The following is a 20,393-nucleotide window of genomic DNA, read 5'->3' on the forward strand; positions in this document are numbered from 1 at the left end:
TGAAAGACTGGTCAGAGACCCTATCACAGCTTCATTACTGGACACACTGGATCACTTCTAAGTTGGATGTCCTGGGACTCCGCTGTGGCAATGGATCTCCAACTTCCTGATTGACAGGTTTCAGACCGACCACAGTCTTCAACAACAAGGGAGTGAGGAGTGGCTGGAGCGGGAGAAGTAGTGGGGTGTTCCCGCCATGCTCCGATGCCTCAGGTCCCGCCAGGCGGGCTGACTCTGCTGCCGTCACCATCAGCTCGTAGGGGTCAGGGTCTTTCTGCCAACAGGCCGATAAATCATCCCTCACTTACGAGGCGTTGTGCGGGTCCGGCGGGAATTCCTTTCCGCATCTTCTGTCTGCAGCCTGTAGTGAGAGAAAGAGGGGGTAAGAGCCGCCATTAATCAGGAGCCCAAGATTCTCCAACTCACTGTCCTCCCGGCTGCCTTTTATAAGCCTGGCCGGGCTTGGAGACAGTGAGAAACCGCCACTTCTCTCACCCCATTCCCGGGCACCAGAACACTATTCCCCTTCCTTTTACCTTCACTTCTGGTCAACAAATAAAGACAATTTAACCCCGATGTAACTTTCCCGTGTCTGTGTTCAGCCTGACACAGCAGCGAGTCACCACTATATATATATATATATATATATACAGTGGATACGGAAAGTATTCAGACCCCCTTAAATTTTTCACTCTTTGTTATATTGCAGCCATTTGCTAAAATCATTTAGGTTCATTCTTCTTCCTCATGAATGTACACATAGCACCCCATACTGACAGAAAAACACAGAATTGTTGACATTGTTGCAGATTTATTAAAAAAGAAAAACTGAAATATCACATGGTCCTAAGTATTCAGACCCTTTGCTCAGTATTTAGTAGAAGCCCCCTTTTGATCTAATACAGCCAGGAGTGTTTTTGGGAAAGATGCAACAAGTCTTTCACACCTGGATTTGGGGATCCTCTGCCATTCCTCCTTGCAGATCCTCTCCAGTTCTGTCAGGTTGGATGATAAACGTTGGTGGACAGCCATTTTTAGGTCTCTCCAGAGATGCTCAATTGGGTTTAAGTCAGGGCTCTGGCTGGGCCATTCAAGAACAGTCACGAAGTTGTTGTGAAGCCACTCCTTCGTTATTTTAGCTGTGTGCTTAGGGTCATTGTCTTGTTGGAAGGTAAACCTTCGGCCCAGTCTGAGGTCCAGAGCACTCTGGAGAAGGTTTTTGTCCAGGATATCCCTGTACTTGGCCGCATTCATCTTTCCCTCGATTGCAACCAGTCGTCCTGTCCCTGCAGCTGAAAAAAAAACCCACAGCATGATGCTGCCACCACCATGCTTCACTGTTGGGACTGTATTGGACAGGTGATGAGCAGTGCCTGGTTTTCTACACACATACCGCTTAGAATTAAGGCCAAAAAGTTCTATTTTGGTCTCATCAGACCAGAGAATCTAATTTCTCACCATCTTGGAGTCCTTCAGGTGTTTTTTTAGCAAACTCCATGCGGGCTTTCATGTGTTTTACACTGAGGAGAGGCTTCCGTCGGGCCACTCTGCCATAAAGCCCCGACTAGTGGAGGGCTGCAGTGATGGTTGACTTTCTACAACTTTCTCCCATCTCCTGACTGCATCTCTGGAGCTCAGCCACAGTGATCTTTGTGTTCTTCTTTACCTCTCTCACCAAGGCTCTTCTCCCCGGATAGCTCATTTTGGCCGGACGGCCAGCTCTAGGAAGGGTTCTGGTTGTCCCAAACGTCTTCCATTTGAGGATTATGGAGGCCACTGTGCTCTTAGGAACCTTAAGTGCAGCAGAAATCTTTTTGTAACCTTGGCCAGATCTGTGCCTTGCCACAATTCTGTGTCTGAGCTCTTCAGGCAGTTCCTTTGACCTCATGATTCTCATTTGCTCTGACATGCATTGTGATCGGGAAGGTCTTATTTAGACAGGTGTGTGGCTTTCCTAATCAAGTCCAATCAGTATAATCAAACACAGCTGGACTCAAATGAAGGTGTAGAACCATCTCAAGGATGATCAGAAGAAATGGAAAGCACCTGAGTTAAATATATGAGTGTCACAGCAAAGGGTCTGAATACTTAGGACCATGTGATATTTCAGTTTTTCTTTTTTAATAAATCTGCAACAATGTCAACAATTCTGTGTTTTTCTGTCAGTATGGGGAGCTGTGTGTACATTCATGAGGAAAAGGAATGAACTTAAATGATTTTAGCAAATGGCTGCAATATAACAAAGAGTGAAAAATTTAAGGGGGTCTGAATACTTTCCGTATCCACTGTATATATATATATATATATATATATATATATATATATATATATATATATATATATATATATATATATATATATTATTACTATTTTTATTTTTATCTTACATTCTATTTCTTTCATGTTTACAAGTTGGACAGTCGTAAAAAGCATTTCACTGTCATACTCTGTATGAATATGTATGTGACAAATAAAATTTTCATTTGGGATGATTTAAGGAAATTGAGTTCCTCTACCAGATCATCACTACATGTTTTGGAGACATTAAAAATGCATTCTAACTTAAGAAAGAGCAACCATAGTCTCTTTACAGTCTCTTTACTGTACAGTAGTTTTAATTCTCAACAAATGTTCGTTATTCCTGTGCTTGTCTTTGGTATTCATGAAAAACAGAGGTCTTAAAATCTTCCACTTTGTGTTTCCTACTCTTATGACTGTGGTATGTTGTATATATTTTGGTCTTATAATCACAGTCACCTTATAATCACCTGTTGAAAAAACAGGTACAGTTTCAAATGTTTTGAGTTGACCACCAAGGTGCTCAAAATATTGTCATTGTGTGGAAATAGCATGAACCACACACTGGACATGTGAAGGAAAGGAGCTGGCCTGGGTTAGTTGTCTGTGGGTGATACCTGGACAAATGTGTCTGTAAAGCACCCCATGTGCATTAATGTGCAAGGACAGTCACTATGGAGACAGGGTATGGACTGGTTTCAACCAAAATGCCCATGTTTTAATCTTTAGTGTCTCAATAGGTCCAATCATTTTAATGTTGTAAAATTACATATTACATATAGCCTTTCCATTTTTTAATAATGTAGCACTCCCAAAATATTACTCAGATAAGAGTTTCAGTGTTGAGTTTACTACAAATCAGTCCAACCTGTACAGACAGGAATTCCTATGGACAGACACATGCAGACTGGTATAGACATTTAAATTTGCAACATTCCATTTCAACATAACATTCTAATTCAATTATTTATTATTGACACACATAAGGCTTTGAGTTTTTTCTTGTCACAGTCGCCACCGGCTTGCTCATCAGGGACAAACTTACTTATAAATTACATATTCATTTATTTTTTAATCACCACATTATCTGTGTAAAGCTGCTTTGAAACAATGTTCATTTTTATAAGCGCAATACAAATAAACATGAATTGAATTTGACCTAATAATTAATGGCTGCACAAGTTAGTCATGTCCATCTTACAAAAGAAAAATGCTGTGTGACTGTCCTAATTTTAGGTAGTTTGTATCAATATAAATGGGTGCTTTATAATGAGGAAGGGGATATGGACATAATTCAGAAATCAAGTGTTCTAGATTTCAACTACGTTTAAATCAGTATTTTTTATCAACATCAGCACTGTTAGTATGAAAGTTGGCAATTGTATTTTTAATTTATGCATGATTGCTGAATTTAAAACTAAACATTAAAATATCATTTTTGTTAGTGACAAAAGGTCTTGGTAGATTTGCAGTGGTCTGATACTCCTTCCATTTCAATATTATCGCTTGCACTGTGCTCCTTGGGATGTTTAAAGCTTGGGAAATCTTTTTGTATCCAAATCCGGCTTTAAACTTCTCCACAACAGTATCTCGGACCTGCCTGGTGTGTTCCTTGTTCTTCATGATGCTCTCTGCGCTTTAAACGGACCTCTGAGACTATCACAGTGCAGGTGCATTTATACAGAGACTTGATTACACACAGGTGGATTTTATTTATCATCATTAGTCATTTAGGTCAACATTGGATCATTCAGAGATCCTCACTGAACTTCTGGAGAGAGTTTGCTGCACTGAAAGTAAAGGGGCTGAATAATTTTGCACGCCCAATTTTTCAGTTTTTTATTTGTTAAAAAAGTTTGAAATATCCAAAAAATTTTGTTCCACTTCATGATTGTGTCCCACTTGTTGATTCTTCACAAAAAATTACAGTTTTATATCTTTATGTTTGAAGCCTGAAATGTGGCAAAAGGTCGCAAAGTTCAAGGGGGCCGAATACTTTCGCAAGGCACTGTAAGTAAACTATTTGCAAGAGTAGTATTTACCACTCACCAAAATAATTTGTTACAGTGTGTGGTGTGTGTAGATACAGTGAGGGTGTGTGGTTTGTGTGTGTGTGTGTGCAGATTTGCTGGGTTGTTGCTGTGAAAAAAAAAGAAAAAAGCATTTGAGTATGAAGGTGAAGCAATTTGTTTAATACAACATTGTTTTGAGAATTTTTGTTTTGAAAATACACAAACTTTTTTTTTTTTTATCTTTTCAAAGATATAAGCCAAGTCAAGTTTATTTCTATAGGGCTTTTCACAACAGACATTGTCTCAAAGCAGCTTTACAGAATTTAACAGTGGTGGTGAATGATGTGTGTTTATCCCTGATGAGCACCATGGATACTGTGGCAAGAAAAATCTCCCTTAGATGTTATGAGGAAGAAACCTTGAGAGAAACCAGACTCAAATCCTCATTTGGGTGACATCAAGAGTGTGATTATAGTCTTTAAACAATACAGAACACTGGAGAGTGAGAACTAACATGAGCACTGGAGTGTGTGATTATGACTGATGATCTTTCTACAGTCTTTTACAGTCATTATGGTTATAAAACCAGGAGCTAATGAACAACTCATAAAATAACTCAACATTTGTGATTATCACAGATCCAACAGCAGCTTCTCCATGCCAGAGCCTTTAAACACTCAAGAGGTATAATGTCCAAACTCCACATATGAAATGGGATCCAATTGGCACTGGTACGTCTCTGGATGATTCAGGATGTTTGTGGGCATCTACTTCTTTAAAGGTTCATAATCTTCATTAGGTGGGACGTGACTGGAGCTGGAGCAACCTCAGGATGCCTCGGGATGGGGAGAGAAAGAGAAGCAGTGGAGAGGAATTAGCGTAGCTGCTGTTCATGATATTAACAGCACAAGTTGATAATGTGCATGTGATCAGATGTTCTGGAGCACAAGGTTATGATGTGATGTGTGTTATGTGTAGAACTCGCTAAAACATACGTCTTTAATCTGCACTTAAACTGGGTGAGTGTGTCTGAACCCTGAACACTGTCAGGAAGACTGTTCCAGAGTTTAGGAGCTAAATGTGAGAATGTTCTACCACCTTTAGTGGACTTTGCTATTCTAGGAACAACTAGAAGTCCAGAGTTTTGAGATCTCAGGGAGCGTGATGGATTGTAGCGTTTTAGAAGACTGGAGAGATACATGGAGATAAACCATTTAGTGCTTTATAAGTAAGAAGCAGTAGTTTGTAGTGGATTTGAGTCTTAACAGGAAGCCAGTGTAGGGATGAGAAGATTGGGGTTATATGGTGATATTTTCTCGACCTTGTGAGAACTCTGACTGCTGCATTCTGAACTAACTGTAGCTTGTTTATTAATGATGCAGGACATCCACCTAGTAATGCATTACAGTAGTCCAGTCTGGAGGTCATGAATGCATGGACGAGCTTCTCTGCATCAGATATCGACAACATGTTTCTTAGCTTAGAAATATTTCTAAGGTGAAAGAAGCTGTTTTTGTAACTTGGTTGATATGATTTTTGAAAGACAAGTTGCTCTAAAATAACTCCCAGGTCTTTTACTGTTGAACTACAAGTTACAGAACATCCTTCTTAATGCAGGTTAAAAAGCTGGAGCTTCTGTGTACTGGTTTTTGGGCCAATAAGCATCTAGAATATATTATTAATTAAATTTTGCATAATAATGAAATGATATATGCATAAATTAACAAACATTAAAAACAAGCATGTGAATGTAGTAAAGCCGCAGTTAATCATGTGTAAAAAGCTCTTTTATCTAACCATCTTACCAGCTTTAGCAGCCCAACAAATCGATAACAGCATTTGTTAACAACGAATTTCATTATCGATTAGTATTGATTAGTTGTTGCAGCTCTACATACACTGTTTACTTTCATCATGTTTACACTGTCACGCTAATTCTCCCCAAGCCGAGCTAAATGAGTCTTCTGCTAAAGGAGCTCTGCTGTTTGATTGGAAGATTATGGAGGAGATGCAGTTTATTGTCCAGAATGGCTGTGAGTTTACAGAGTCCCCTCTTTTTTCTCATTGTAAAACTGTCCAGTAAGCAGCCAGCTTTCTTCTTTTTTGCATCTCTAACCCTGGAGCTTCTTCCCCAGCATACTGCTGCAAAGAAGACTGCACTGGCTACCACATTTCTCCTAGTACAAGGAAGACATGATTCCAGACTCTTCTTGCACCAAGGTGGTGAAAAGAACTTCCACTTGGTGTCTGAACAGCTGAGACTACCAGTCTTTAAATGTCTAAAGACCTACCTCTTCCAGAGATTATTAAATTAGCACTGGGGGAAAAATTGCTTTTTAATTGTTTTTCAGGGGGTTTAGACTGATGATATTCTGAGTCTGTGTCTTAATGAATCAGCATTTAAATGTAGGCAATTATTTGGATTTGATATGTCTGGGTTATTTGGACACCAGGAGGAGCTGGAATATGTAGTGGGTGGTATAGAAGTCTGGACTGACCTTATAAGCCTGCTGAAACCACACACTCTAAAAAGAAGGAATTTGAATGAGTAAATTAATTCATAAATGTTTATTTTCTTTATTATGTTTAATATCTGTCTGTTTTAAAGTGAGAATAAAGGCAAGGCATTTGTTGGACTGGTGGGTGTGGACAGTAAGGTGATTCCAGGCTTGGACAGAGGAGTGATGGGTATGTGTGTGAATGAGAGAAGGAAGATCACCATCCCCCCTCACCTTGGATATGGCATCTCTGGAGCTGGTAAAATCAAACCCAAAACACGTTAGCTCACTGTATCACTGTCAGAGGTGTAGCTTAGGTAGAGTGTAAATCTTCCTCAGATGAAGTTCAGGAAAGAATGAGATCATAACCACATCATTCTGATTATTGCACTCTACATTAGAAGTTAATATTTTAAAATCACATTGTCCACACATCTCTCTGTCTCTGTCTCTACTTTATCAGGTACAGTGATTCCTTCAGATGCAACTCTGGTGTTTGATGTTGTGTTGTTGGACGTGTGGAATAAAGATGATGTTGTAGACACTCGTCTGCTCTTAAAGCCGTTGTCTTGTCGCCGCTCCGTGCAGCATGGTGATTTTGTGCGCTATCTGTATAATGGCTCACTGATCAATGGCACAACCTTCGAGTCCAGGTTTGAATGCTATATTATTAAGAGACAATAAAATAATAGCGATACTGCACAGGTTTACTCTCTCTCTCACAGTTATGGACAAAATGTCACATATGACACATACGTGGATGAAGATCACCTGATGAGAGGCATGGTCCAGGGGCTAATGGGAATGTGTGTTGGAGAGAAACGCTCCATCATCATTCCACCATTTTTAGCCTACGGGGAGAAAGGATATGGTATACACACACACACACACACACACACACACACACATTCACTGCCACACCTTGTGGGTAGTGTAAGTCCACTGATGAATTATTATTATTAATAATAATAATAATAATAATAATAATAACAACAAATAACAAAAACTAATGCACAAAATATGATTTCAAGGCTGATTTCTTACAATATTGCTTGTATTTATTGCACAATAATGTGTGTGTGTGTGTGTGTGTGCGCGCGTGTGTGGATATAAGACTAGCACCCTGTAACCGTGTACTATATGGTCCAAAAGTGCAGTTGAGTAACCAGGAGATGTATTAAAGTTTTAAAAAGTGTTGGATGAAGGAAACAAACGATGTAGTTGAGTTAAAGTAGAGATAAACAAAGTACTATGATTTTTTTTAAATCACAAGACTCTTCACTTAATCAACTCAGTTTATGTGTAAATACTCGAATGTGACTCTCAGCACACTGATCTATTCTTCTTCTTCTTCTTCTTCTTCTTCTTCTTCTTCTTCTTCTTCTTCTTCTTCTTCTTCTTCTTCTTTCGGCTGCTCCCATTAGGGGTCGCCACAGCGGATCATCCGTCTCCATACCACTCTGTCCTCTACATCTGCCTCGTTCACGCCAAGCACCTGCAAGTCTTCCCTCACCACATCCATAAACCTCCTCCTTGGTCTTCCTCTTTTCCTCCTTCCTGGTGGCTCCATCCTCAGCATTCTCCTACCAATATAATTCATGTCCCTCCTCTGCACATGTCCAAACCATCTCAATCTCGCCTCCCTTACCTTGTCTCTAAAACGTCCTACATGTGCTGTCCCTCTAATAAACTAATTTCTAATCCTGTCCATCCTCGTCACTCCCAACGAAAACCTTAACATCTTCAGCTCTGCTGTCTTCTACTTAATGCCTCTCTAATGTCTCTAATCCATACAACATTGCAGGTCTCACCACAGTCCTATAAACTTTCCCTTTCATTCTTGCAGATACCCTACTATCACAAATCACTCCTGACACTCTTCTCCACCCAATCCACCCTGCCTGCACTCTTTTCTTTACTTCTCTAACACACTCTCCATTACTTCGCACTGTTGACCCCAGGTACCTAAACTTCACCACCTCTTCTCCACCTCTTCTCTCTGCAACTGCACTACTCCACTGCCCTCCCTTTCATTCACACACATATACTCTGTCTTACTCCTACTGACTTTTATTCCCCTTCTCTCCAGCGCGTACCTCCACCTCTCCAGGCTCTTCTCAACCTGCTCACTACTCTCACCACAAATCACAATATCATCCGCAAACATCATAGTCCAGGGAGACTCCTGTCTGACCTCGTCCGTCAACCTGTCTGTCACCACTGCAAACAGGAAAGGGCTCAGGGCCGATCCTTGATGTAGTCCAACCCTCACCCTGAACCAGTCTGTCGTTCCTACTGCACACTTCACTGCTGTCACACTGTCCTCATACATGTCCTGCACCACCCTCACATACTTCTGACACACCTGACTTCCTCATACAGTACCACAACTCCTCTCTCGGCACCCTGTCATATGCTTTCTCTAAATCCACAAATACACAATGCAATTTTTTCTGTCCTTCTTTATACTTCTCCATCAACATCCTCAAAGCAAATAAGGCATCTGTGGTGCTCTTCCTCGGCATGAAACCATACTGTTGCTCACAGATGGTCACCTCTTCTCTCAGCCTGGCTTCCACTACTCTTTCCCATAACTTCATGGTGTGACTGATCAACTTAATTCCCCTGTAGTTACTGCAGGTCTGCACATCTCCCTTATGCTTAAAGATCGGTAGCAGCACACTCCTTCTCCATTCCTCAGGCATCTTCTCACCTTCCAGAATCTTGTTAAACAATCTGGTTAAAAACTCCACTGCCATCTCACCTAAACATCTCCATGCTTCTACAGGTATGTCATCTGGTCCAACCGACTTTCCACTCATCATCCTCTTAATCGCTGCTCTCACTTCCTCCCTACTAATCCTATCTACATCCTGCTTTACCAACTCCACATCATCCAACCTTCTCTCTCTGATTTTACTAATTCATCAGCTGCTCAAAATACTCCCTCCACCTTCTCACACTCTCCTCACTAGTCAACACATTTCCCTCTCCATCCTTTATTGCTCTAACTTGCAGCACCTCTGCCTGGCCAATCGGTATAAATCCTTTTCTCCTTCCTTAGTGTCCAACCTCTTATACAGTTCCTCATATGCCTTTTCCTTGGCTTTCGCCACATCTCTCTTTACCTGCTGCCGCATCTCCTTGTACTCCTGCCTACTTTTCTCATCACTCTGTCTATCCCACTTCTGTTTTGCCAACCTCTTTCTCCTTATGCTCTCCTGCACTTCCTCATTCCACCACCACGTCTCCTTGTCTTCCTTTCTATTTCCAGATGTCACACCAAGTACTTTTCTAGCTGTCTCCCTCATCACTCCTGCAGTAGTTGCCCAATCACCCAACACCTCTTCACCACCACCGAGCCCCTATCTGACCTCTTCCCTGAATCTCACACTACAGTCTTGCTCCTTCAGTTTTCACCATCTTATTCTTCTTTCAGTCCTCACTCTCCTTCTCTTCTTCTTCGCCTCCAAAACCATCCTGCAGACCACCATCCGATGCTGTCTAGCTACACTGTCCCCTGCCAACACCTTACAGTCTCCAATCTCCTTCAGGTTACATCTCCTGCATAGAACATAGTCCACCTGTGTGCACCTTCCTCCACTCTTATACGTCACCCTATGATCCTCCTTCTTCTTAAAATAAGTGTTCACTACCAATTCCATCCTTTCAGCGAAATCTACTAACATCTGCCCTTCCACATTCCTCTCCTTACGGCTATACCTACCATCACCTCCTCATCACCTCTGTTCCCTTCACCAACATGCCCATTAAAGTCTGCCCCAATCACCAATCGTTCTTTCCTAGGTACACCATCTACCACTTCATCTAATTCACTCCAGAATCTTTCCTTCTCCTTCATCTCACAGCCAACTTGTGGAGCATAGGCACTGATGACATTTATCATCATCTCTTCAACTTCCAGCTTCACGTTCATCACCCTATCAGAAACTCTCTTCACCTCCACTACACTCTTACTGTACTCTTCCTTCAGAATCCCCCCTACACCATTTCTCTTTCCATCCACACCATGATAGAACAGTTTGAACCCACCTCCAATGTTCCTGGCCTTACTCCCTTTCCACTTGGTCTCCTGAACACACAACATATCTACCTTTCTCCTCTCCATCATATCAGCTATCTCTCTTCCTTTACCCGCCATAGTACCAACATTTAAAGTACCAACCCGAACCGCCACTCTCCTACACTGCTCCTTTTCCTGCCGTCTCAGTAGATGTCTTCCTCCTCTCCTTTTCCTCCTTCGGCCAACAGTAGCCCAATTTCCACCGGTACCCTGTCGGCTAACGATACCTGTGGCGGTCGTTGTTAACCCGGGCCTCGACCGATCCGGTATGAAATTCTCATTTGTGATCTGCATATTTAATTTGGCACATGTTTTACGCTGGATTCCCTTCCTAACGCAACCCTCCCCATTTACCCGGGCTTGGGACCGGCACTAAGAGTGCACTGGCTTGTGCCTTCCTAATGGCTGGGTTAGCACACTGATCTATTAATAGAATGATATTAATGATTTAAACACTGATTGATTTCTATTACAATTATCATGAACCCAAAACCTTAATTTTAGCCAAAACAAGCAGACAAATAAAACCACGTGAGTTGTGTTGAGTTCGAGTCTGAAGTTTCTTCATCATTTATTCCTCTGTAAATATTCTGCTTGATGTTGAACTGATGCTGAACTGTATGTTGGTGATCAGTAGATTTACCAAGCACCGATCAGAACACGTGTAAAACAAAGCGTGAACTCGACCCTGATTGGTGTTATGTTTTTATCCTCATAAATTCTCATTTTTATTTGTATTGCACATTTAACAATGAACATTGTCTCAAAGCAGCTTCACACAGATAATGTGGTGATAAAAATTAATAAGATGTTTTTTATAAGTGTAACTGTGACTGTGGTGAAGGAAAAATTTCCTGAGAAAACCTTGAGAGGAACCAGACTCAAGAGGGAACCTCATCCTCATCTGGGTGCCACCGAATGTCCATTTATTACAGATAAACGTTGTTGTGGTGCAGTGATGGAGATCAGATACAAACTGTAGTCAGTGTAGCAGACTGTTGACATTAACACAGTCACACTGTCAGGGCAGTGACCACACGTAGGAAACGGGAGTAACTCAGTCATTGTTTATTGAAATCCAGAAACTAAACCAGAGTCCGGGAGAGTTATTAACCGTATTAACCGGGATAATCCTGAAAGCGGGCATAATTTGTAAAGCGGGTATGATCCGTAATGCGAGTACACTCCATACAGTGAATACAATCCATGAGGCAGGTATAATCCATAACGCGAGTATAATCCTGTGACTGGGAATAAGAAGCATGAACCAGCGGGGAATGCTGGTGGTCTGGAATCTGGTATATCACTAGGCATGACTAAGTAGATCCGACAGTGAGTGAGGTCAAAACTTATAAAGGGGGCAGGTAATGTGGAACAGGTGTCGGTGATTAGCGCCAGGAGAGACAGAGAGAGCCTCGGAGGAAGGCGTAGCAGGAGGATCCCTGACACACACTAACACAGCGAACACATAAGAGTGAGGGGACGACAGCATCCAAATATCCCAGTTCACCAAAATACTCTATATCTATGATCCCTGTTCAGTAGGAGTAAACCACTAGAATTGCTGTTATCTGTTATAATTGTATTGTTATCTAAAGGGTTATATATTAATCTGTAAAAATAATAGATTTTTTGTGACTATTTACAATTTTATTATTAAAAAGTTAAAATCATTGTTGCTACTTATTACTAGTGTGTTAGTGCGGTGCTTCTATTCTTAGTTAATTTTGAATCAAACTATGGGTTCAGACGGTGATCCACTCAATGTTGAAAACTCTGGGAGATTATTGATAAACTGGCTACAGTAGTTGAAGTGAATGTGCATAACACAATGTAACGTGTTGAATCAGGGTCAAGGGATAGCTCGCCTAACTCGAGTTGCAGCAGAAATCAACCAAAACACAGACAGTTTGCGTTCCACATCTCATGCTTTATTCTCATGGCAACAGCGTTACTTGCTAATCAGAAGATAAATTAAATGAGCAACAGAAATATAAAAAAAAAATCATCAGTCTTGCACACATGCAATATTTATGACAAATGTGGCTGTAGACTGTTCGCAAAATGACGCTGTGCTCTTAAAGGAGCCACAACATATTTTACCCGTTACGGTAACATGGGAAGGTACATATGCTATGACTGAGGCAGATTTTAAAGGAGATGAGGTAATAATATGAAGAAAACTTGAGAATGTGGAATTATGACTATATTTTCTGAATTTAATCCAAATTATTTTACCTCTTAGTCGTCAGTGCAGTGCCCGTGTGACCGATATCACATTGTTCTCAGGTGTTAATGTTTAGCAATAGATTAATAAAACGGGAGAAGAGTAACCATGACTAACTATACATCATTCCAAAGGTCTAAGACTCAAGCAGCGATTTCAGATCACAGTTTTTCAATGGAAAACGTATAACAAATGTATTTGCTAAATGTATGTAAGCAGTACATAACAACAACATGCATAACAAAATGCAGTACTTACATTATGATTGTAATAACTAGTCACAAACACATCCACTGCTGGTTTAATATTAAAGATGAGGCTCCACTGAACAACATGCCCTAAAGCATTTTTACTCCAAACAAGCAATAGTGTTGTAATTAAGATGGTTATTCTTTTGTTTACGTCACAGTAATTCGGGAGTTGTATTGTTTGTACATGTTTCGGAATAACTTTTGCATAAAAAAGACATCTTGCCTGTAAAAAAACAAATATGGCTGGTAGAATATAGTGTTAGAAAACAAATGAGACCACAAAAAAAAAAAAAAAAAAAAGTAAAAGAGGAGGTATCTCGGACTTGAGTCTCCTTTCTATAGGCAGGTGTTGTGACGTTCTGTTCTGCATCACCTTTCATTTCAAACCTTTTATTTCCAGCCAGTAGCATTGTGGAAACAAAATGATGGATGAAAAATGTAGACAATAAGTGCAGGATTCTAATGATATATGAAATGATTTTATTCCCCACGTGGGGAGTCTTGGTTTTATTACTCTTTACAAACTCTTACTGGCCGAAGAGAGGAGCACATGTACAGTGACACCCCAGGAAGTGATGCAGCTCTCAGTTCTGCACAAACAGCTGTTTCCAGCTCGTGCTAACTGGACTTTGTTTACCAAAAAAGAAAAAAAAGAAAAAAGAACAGTCAAATAAGTTGTTTTATCTAAGATTTCACAAAGCAGCGATGTGGAAAATATTCTTGGGGCGGAGTAACAACAGGGAATTGGAAATCTGCATGGGGATGAAAAATCTGAGCCTATTTTACATCTGTAAGTTACAATATATCTCCCTTTACAGTTTTATATGATTTTATAGGTTTTTTATAAGAGAAATGCTTGAAAAGTGTGTGTGTGTGTGTGTGTGTGTGTGTGTGTGTGTGTGTGTGTGTGTGTGTGTGTGTGTGTGTGTATCAATATGAATGGTCATGACTGTATAACAAGAGCTTGTCTGCTACCTGGTCATCAATATAAATGTTAACTAAATATCAAAATCCAAACATGTAGAACAAAAGCCTTTAATGGTCAGCAGGTCATTTCTATGCAGACTGTATGAATAGAGTATAAATGAACACCTGAGTTTAGCAGGTGGCTCTCAAACAGGGGGAAAAGGATCAGACACAGTCTCAGATAAATGTTTGTAGAAATCTCATTTGTCATGACAATATTGCTAATATTTGAAATGAGACATGTGGCTTTCAACCCAGTACTTTTCTGGATTGCTCCAGAACTGATTTCATGTATTTATATATGAAATAAAAATAAATGTTCACTGCAGGAAATTTATATCCATGGCACTTCATCATCTATAACTGATTATCTTTTTGAGAAATATCAACTTTGAATAATAGACAGTAAAGCTCAAAGTGTCTTCTTTGTAAAGATATTTAAACTGTGTATTTAGCCCACTATTATCTGGAACTGTTAACATTTAAATTTAGGTAGGGCATTTTCAGCTGTGAGTCCCAAAAGCTGTGGCAAAGGCTAACAGTTTAAATCAAGAGTGTGTCAAGTCAAGTATTGTCATTTGAACTATATAGCAACAATCACAGAAACAGAAAACACAGAGTTAAGGACTAGTAAGTGTCCTCGCCACATAAAGTGCATGTGTGCAACCTGGTGTAAACAGTGCAAAGACAACACAAGACAGTGTAAGAGAACACAAGGCAGCTAGTGTCACTATGATGGATTCTATAACATTACAATTTATATTTCTACTGAATCTAAAATGGACACTGCTGTTCTTAAGTAGTCGACCTGATTATCAAAATAAATGTTAAAGTCACCAACAATTAATGATTTGTCTAAAGATTTAGGTGGATTTGATATTAATTCTGTAAATTCTACAAAAAAAACAGAAGATTACAGAATTATTATAAATATGGAATTGACTGACTAGACTTGTTTTTGGATGACACATATGTTTGTGTAAACAATTTTGAATGCGATTTATTTTTAGTTTTTTGTGTGCCATCTACATTCTTATTCTAAATAAATGTGACTCCACCTCCTCTGCCATTTAGACAGGACTGGTGTATATAACTGTTTCCAGGAGGACTCGCTTTATTTAATACTAGATATCCATTTAGTTTACTTCACATTTCTGTTAAACACGGTACAATAAAACCCTCATCAGGAATAGTTTCATTTGTAATCTGTGCTTTTGACATAAGAGATTTACTATTTAACAGTCCTATTTTTAGATCAAAAGTACTGGCTTTGCGTTCAGTTTTATCTAATTTAGGTAAGTTACAAGAACAAACTTTCTAAAGATTTCTACATTTTGCTCAGAAAACAGTTATGCGCATTTTAATATGGACTCTAATTGAGGACTCGATGCAGCTAGCCTTGTTCGGTTTAGTCTGCTTGTCTGCTCCCTGGACTTGGTTCTGGATTATCATGTTAACTGAGACTGTGAGTTATATTGAGCTATATAATAAAAGGCATATTACCAATATTACTTGGACTATATTTAGTTTGTCATCTGTTTTTTTCTTCTTCTTGTGACCACTAAAATCAGTAGTTACTACTGATGTATAAAGCACTGACCGGTCTCCCACCGCAGTATCTGAGTGAACTTCTATACCATTATGATCCCCCATGCCTACTTAGATCAAAAGGTACAGGCTATAATGTTATTGTCAGGGATCACCCTGCTTCTTCTCCGGTGCGCGCCCCGCCCGCCCGGAGCGCTTCGCCATCATACTGATTCCACACACCTGTTCCTCATCACCCCCACAGCTATATAAACGCCTCACTCACACCACTCCGTTGTCCGTTATTGTTTGTGTTTGGACTCTGAGGGTGTTCTATGTTTTCTACATTTGCTTTTGTTTAGTGTGCATTAAAGTCTGTTTGCTGTGCCCCGGCTTCCGCCTCGCTCACTTACGCCTGACAGAATAACGGACCGAAGGAAAGAAAGAGAGAAAAGGAAGGAGAACCTCGAGATCTTTGCCCCGCGCTTACCTCGCGATGGAGGATCAGGCAGTCGCCGAGTCTTCGCCGATACAAGATCTCATCGCCACGCTCCAAGCCGCCTTCCCATCCGCGGCGGCTCAGCCAAACCCCCCCGCGCTCACCAGCAGCTCCATGGCGCTTCCGGCTGCGTTTTCCGGAAAGGCATCAGAATGCCGCGGCTTCCTGTTACAGGTGAACCTCTACATCGAGATGCAACCACAGCTTTTTCCTACGGAGCGGTCAAAGGTGGCGTTTTTCATCTCCCTCCTCTCCGGGAGAGCGCTGGCATGGGCACAATCGCTGTGGGAAGCGGCCGGCCCGGTGACGCACTCATACGCCCGGTTCACCGAACACTTCCTGGAAGTCTTCTGCGCCGCCTTTGGGACTTTCACCACAGCCGACCAGCTGCTCAGGTTACGTCAGGGAAACGAAAGCATCACCGATTACAGCCTCCGTTTTCGCACCCTGGCGGCATCTAGTGGCTGGAACGAGTCAGCGCTACTGGGAGTGTATCGGATGGGTTTGAAACCGGAGATACGGCAGGCAATGGCCATTCATGAGGATTCGGTGGGGTTGGAGAGCTTCATCCAGAAATCGATCGGGCTCTCTCAGCGCCTCGCGGTGGAGGATCTCACTCCACACCCACCGAGCTCTCCACAAGGTACATCTGCTGCCCCGGAGGGCGAGCCGATGCAGCTAGGATCACAAAGGCTGTCCAGAAGGGAGAGGAATCGGCGGCTCGCAGCCGGAGGATGCTTGTACTGCGGAACCTCGGGGCATTCCATCTCGCAGTGCCCCACACGCCCTGCTCGTGCCGCGGTGAGTACTGTCGAGTTACCAACCGACATCTCCTCTCTCCCTAAACTCGCAGTGTCTCTCATAACCCCCACTCTCTCCATCTCCGTGCATGCCCTAGTCGATTCCGGCTCAGCGGGGAACTTCATCTCCCAGGCCTGCCTCGACTGACTACGCCTCCGCCGAGAACGGGGCTCCCAGGATCTAGCCATCCAAACCATTCAGGGAAGGCCGCTGGGTGAGGGGTGGGTAAAGTACTGCACGCCGGAGGTGACTCTACAAGTGGGGCTATTCCATCGAGAGGCGATCCGGTTCCTGGTCTTGGAAAGATCCACAGTCAGTGTGATCCTGGGGAGGCCCTGGCTGCAGAAACACCGGCCTAGATGCTCTTGGGACCCCTGTGACATCCTGGAGTGGAGTCCCCGCTGTAAGGCACACTGCCTCTCACATCTCCCCACGCGAACCCCTGGAGCCGTGATCGGAGCCACTCGTGTGAAGGAAGCCACAACCGCAACCCCTGTGGAGATCCCGAGAGAGTATAGGTCGTATGGTGATGTGTTCAGCACGCAGGCCGCCACCCGTCTCCCTCCTCACCAACCTTGGGACTGCTGTATCGACCTGCTGCCCGGGGCAAAGCTACCCAAGGGTCGTGTGTATCCCCTGTCCGTTCCTGAGCGCCAAGCCATGGAGGAGTACGTGCAACAGGCGCTTCGTCAGGGGTTTATCACACACTCTTCCTCCCCCGCTGCATCGAGCTTTTTCTTCGTGGGAAAGAAGGATGGAGGTCTGCGGCCCTGCATTGACTACCGCCAGCTAAACTCGCAGATCGCACCTCTTCCTTACCCCCTCCCACTCGTGCCCGCAGCTCTGGAGGACTTAAGGGAGGCGCGGGTGTTCTCCAAGCTTGACCTCCGGAGCGCCTACAACCTGGTGCGCATCAGGAAGGGGGATGAGTGGAAAACAGCTTTCATCACCCCCTCGGGCCACTATGAGTACCGGGTCATGCCATACGGCCTCTCCATCTCTCCCGCCGTCTTCCAGGGGTTCATGAACGAAGTATTCCGGCCTTTCCTCCAGAGATTCGTCATGGTCTACATCGACGATATACTGATCTATTCCCGGGATCTGGAGGAACACCGGTGGCACGTGCGAGCGGTGCTTAAAGTACTTCGTTCCCAGCATCTCTACCTGAACCTCTCGAAGTGCAAGTTCCACCGCCCTACCATCCACTTCTTGGGCTACATCATCAGTGCGGAGGGTATCCAGATGGAGAGTCGAAAGGTAAGGGCGGTGAAGGAGTGGCCGGTTCCGGAATCTATCAGGGAGCTCCAGTGCTTTCTAGGGTTCGCCAACTTCTATCGCCGGTTCATCCAGGGCTACAGCAGGATCACTGCCCCACTCACCTCGCTCCTCAGGGGAAAGGCCCGCACCTTGAGGTGGAACCACGAGGCTCAGGAGGCCTTCGACGAGCTTCGCCGCCGTTTCTGTTGCGCCCCGGTCCTGCGTCACCCCGATCCCCGGAAGCCTTTCGTGGTCGAAGTGGATGCCTCCTCGACCGGGGTAGGGGCCACCCTGTCACAAAGATCCGGATCTCCCCCCCAGCTCCACCCGTGCGCGTTCTTTTCGCACAAGCTATCCACCACCGAGCAGAACTACGATATCGGGAACCGCGAGCTCCTGGGCATCAAGCTGGCCCTAGAGGAATGGAGACACTGGCTTGAGGGAGCCGAACACCCGTTCACGGTGGTTACCGACCACAAAAACCTCCAATACCTACGGAAGGCTCGGAGGCTAAACCCCCGACAGGCACGCTGGGCGTTGTTCTTCACACGGTTCCGCTTCCAGATCACCTATCGAGCTGGGACCCTGAACGGCAAGGCCGACGCCCTTTCCCGGATATACGGGCCGGACGAGCCTGGCAAACCTGAGCCCATCCTCCCCCCCGCACTCATCCTGGGGCCAATCGTCTGGGAGGTCGACCAAGAGATCGCCTCCGCTGCTCGCCGGGCGGCGGTTCCGGCCGGGTGCCCAGCTGGACGCACCTTCGTTCCTGCCTTGTTCCGGCACCGTCTCTTCAGATCTGTTCACGAGGGACCAGGCACCGGCCATCCAGGGGAGAAGCGGACCATCCAGATCCTCCAGACTAAGTACTGGTGGCCCGGCCTGACCCGAGAAGTAAGGCGCCTCGTGGAGAAATGTCCGACCTGCGCAATGTCCAAGGTCCCACGCCACCTGCCGGTGGGAAAGCTGATGCCGCTCCCCGTCCCTCAGCGTCCCTGGTCGCACCTGGGGATTGACTTCGTGACGGATCTCCCCCGGTCAGAGGGCCACACCTGCATTCTGGTGGTAGATCGCTTCTCTAAGGCCTGCCTAATCATCCCCATGAAGGGGCTCCCCACGGCACTCGAGACGGCGGAGGCTTTGTTCCATCACGTCTTCCGGAACTTCGGTCTCCCGGAGGAGGTCGTGTCGGACCGGGGCCCACAGTTCGCGTCTCGGGTCTGGAGGGCTTTCTTCCGACTCCTGGGCGTCTCGGTAAACCTCACTTCCGGATACCACCCCCAATCCAACGGCCTGGCGGAGCGAAAGATCCAGGAGTTGAGTCGCTACCTGAGAACCTATTGCGGCCAGGATCAAGAGGACTGGAGTAGGTTCCTGCCCTGGGCCGAATACGCCCAGAATTCGCTACGTCAGGACTCCACGGGGCTCACCCCGTTCCAGTGCGTGCTGGGGTTTCAGCCACCCCTGTTCCCTTGGTCGGACGAGCCCAGCAGCGTACCCTCCGTCGACTACTGGTTCCGGGAGAGCAGTCGAATCTGGGAGTCAGCGCACACACAGCTGCGTCGAGCCATCTGCAACACCCGCCGACACGCTGACGCACGGCGGCTGGACGCCCCCCGCTACCGTCCTGGGGACCTGGTGTGGCTGTCCACCAAGGACCTGAAACTCAAGCTGCCCTGTCGCAAACTGAGCCCCCGGTTCATAGGGCCCTTCCGGATCACCGACCAGATCAGCGCAGTGTCCTACCGGCTCGCACTGCCGCCGAGGTATCGTATCCACCCCACATTCCACGTGTCCCTGTTGAAACCGTGTGCCTCTTCTGTCTCTCGCCCTCCAGGTGGCCCCGTAGCGCCCGACCAGCCGGAGATCGTGGACCAGCCCGGGGTCTACGTGGTCAGAGAGATCCTGGAGTCCAGACGGCGCCGGGGTCGCCTCGAGTATCTGGTGGACTGGGAGGGGTTTGGCCTGGAGGA

At 44.3% G+C, this 20,393-nt stretch overlaps 1 protein-coding gene across 1 annotated transcript in view; it reads left to right on the forward strand.

Moving 5' to 3' along the window:
• The window catches only part of fkbp10a (FKBP prolyl isomerase 10a), a 37,672-nt gene that overhangs the window by 11,840 nt on the left and 5,439 nt on the right, over positions 1–20,393 (forward strand). The window contains exons 2-4 of the mRNA XM_083524208.1: positions 6,919–7,067; positions 7,272–7,461; positions 7,534–7,679. Coding sequence (XP_083380334.1) covers positions 6,919–7,067; positions 7,272–7,461; positions 7,534–7,679 — 485 coding nt within the window. The remainder of the gene's footprint in view (positions 1–6,918; positions 7,068–7,271; positions 7,462–7,533; positions 7,680–20,393) is intronic.

This window comes from Silurus aristotelis (assembly GCF_946808225.1).
Source record: "Silurus aristotelis genome assembly, chromosome: 21".
Classification (NCBI taxonomy): Eukaryota; Metazoa; Chordata; class Actinopteri; order Siluriformes; family Siluridae; genus Silurus; species Silurus aristotelis.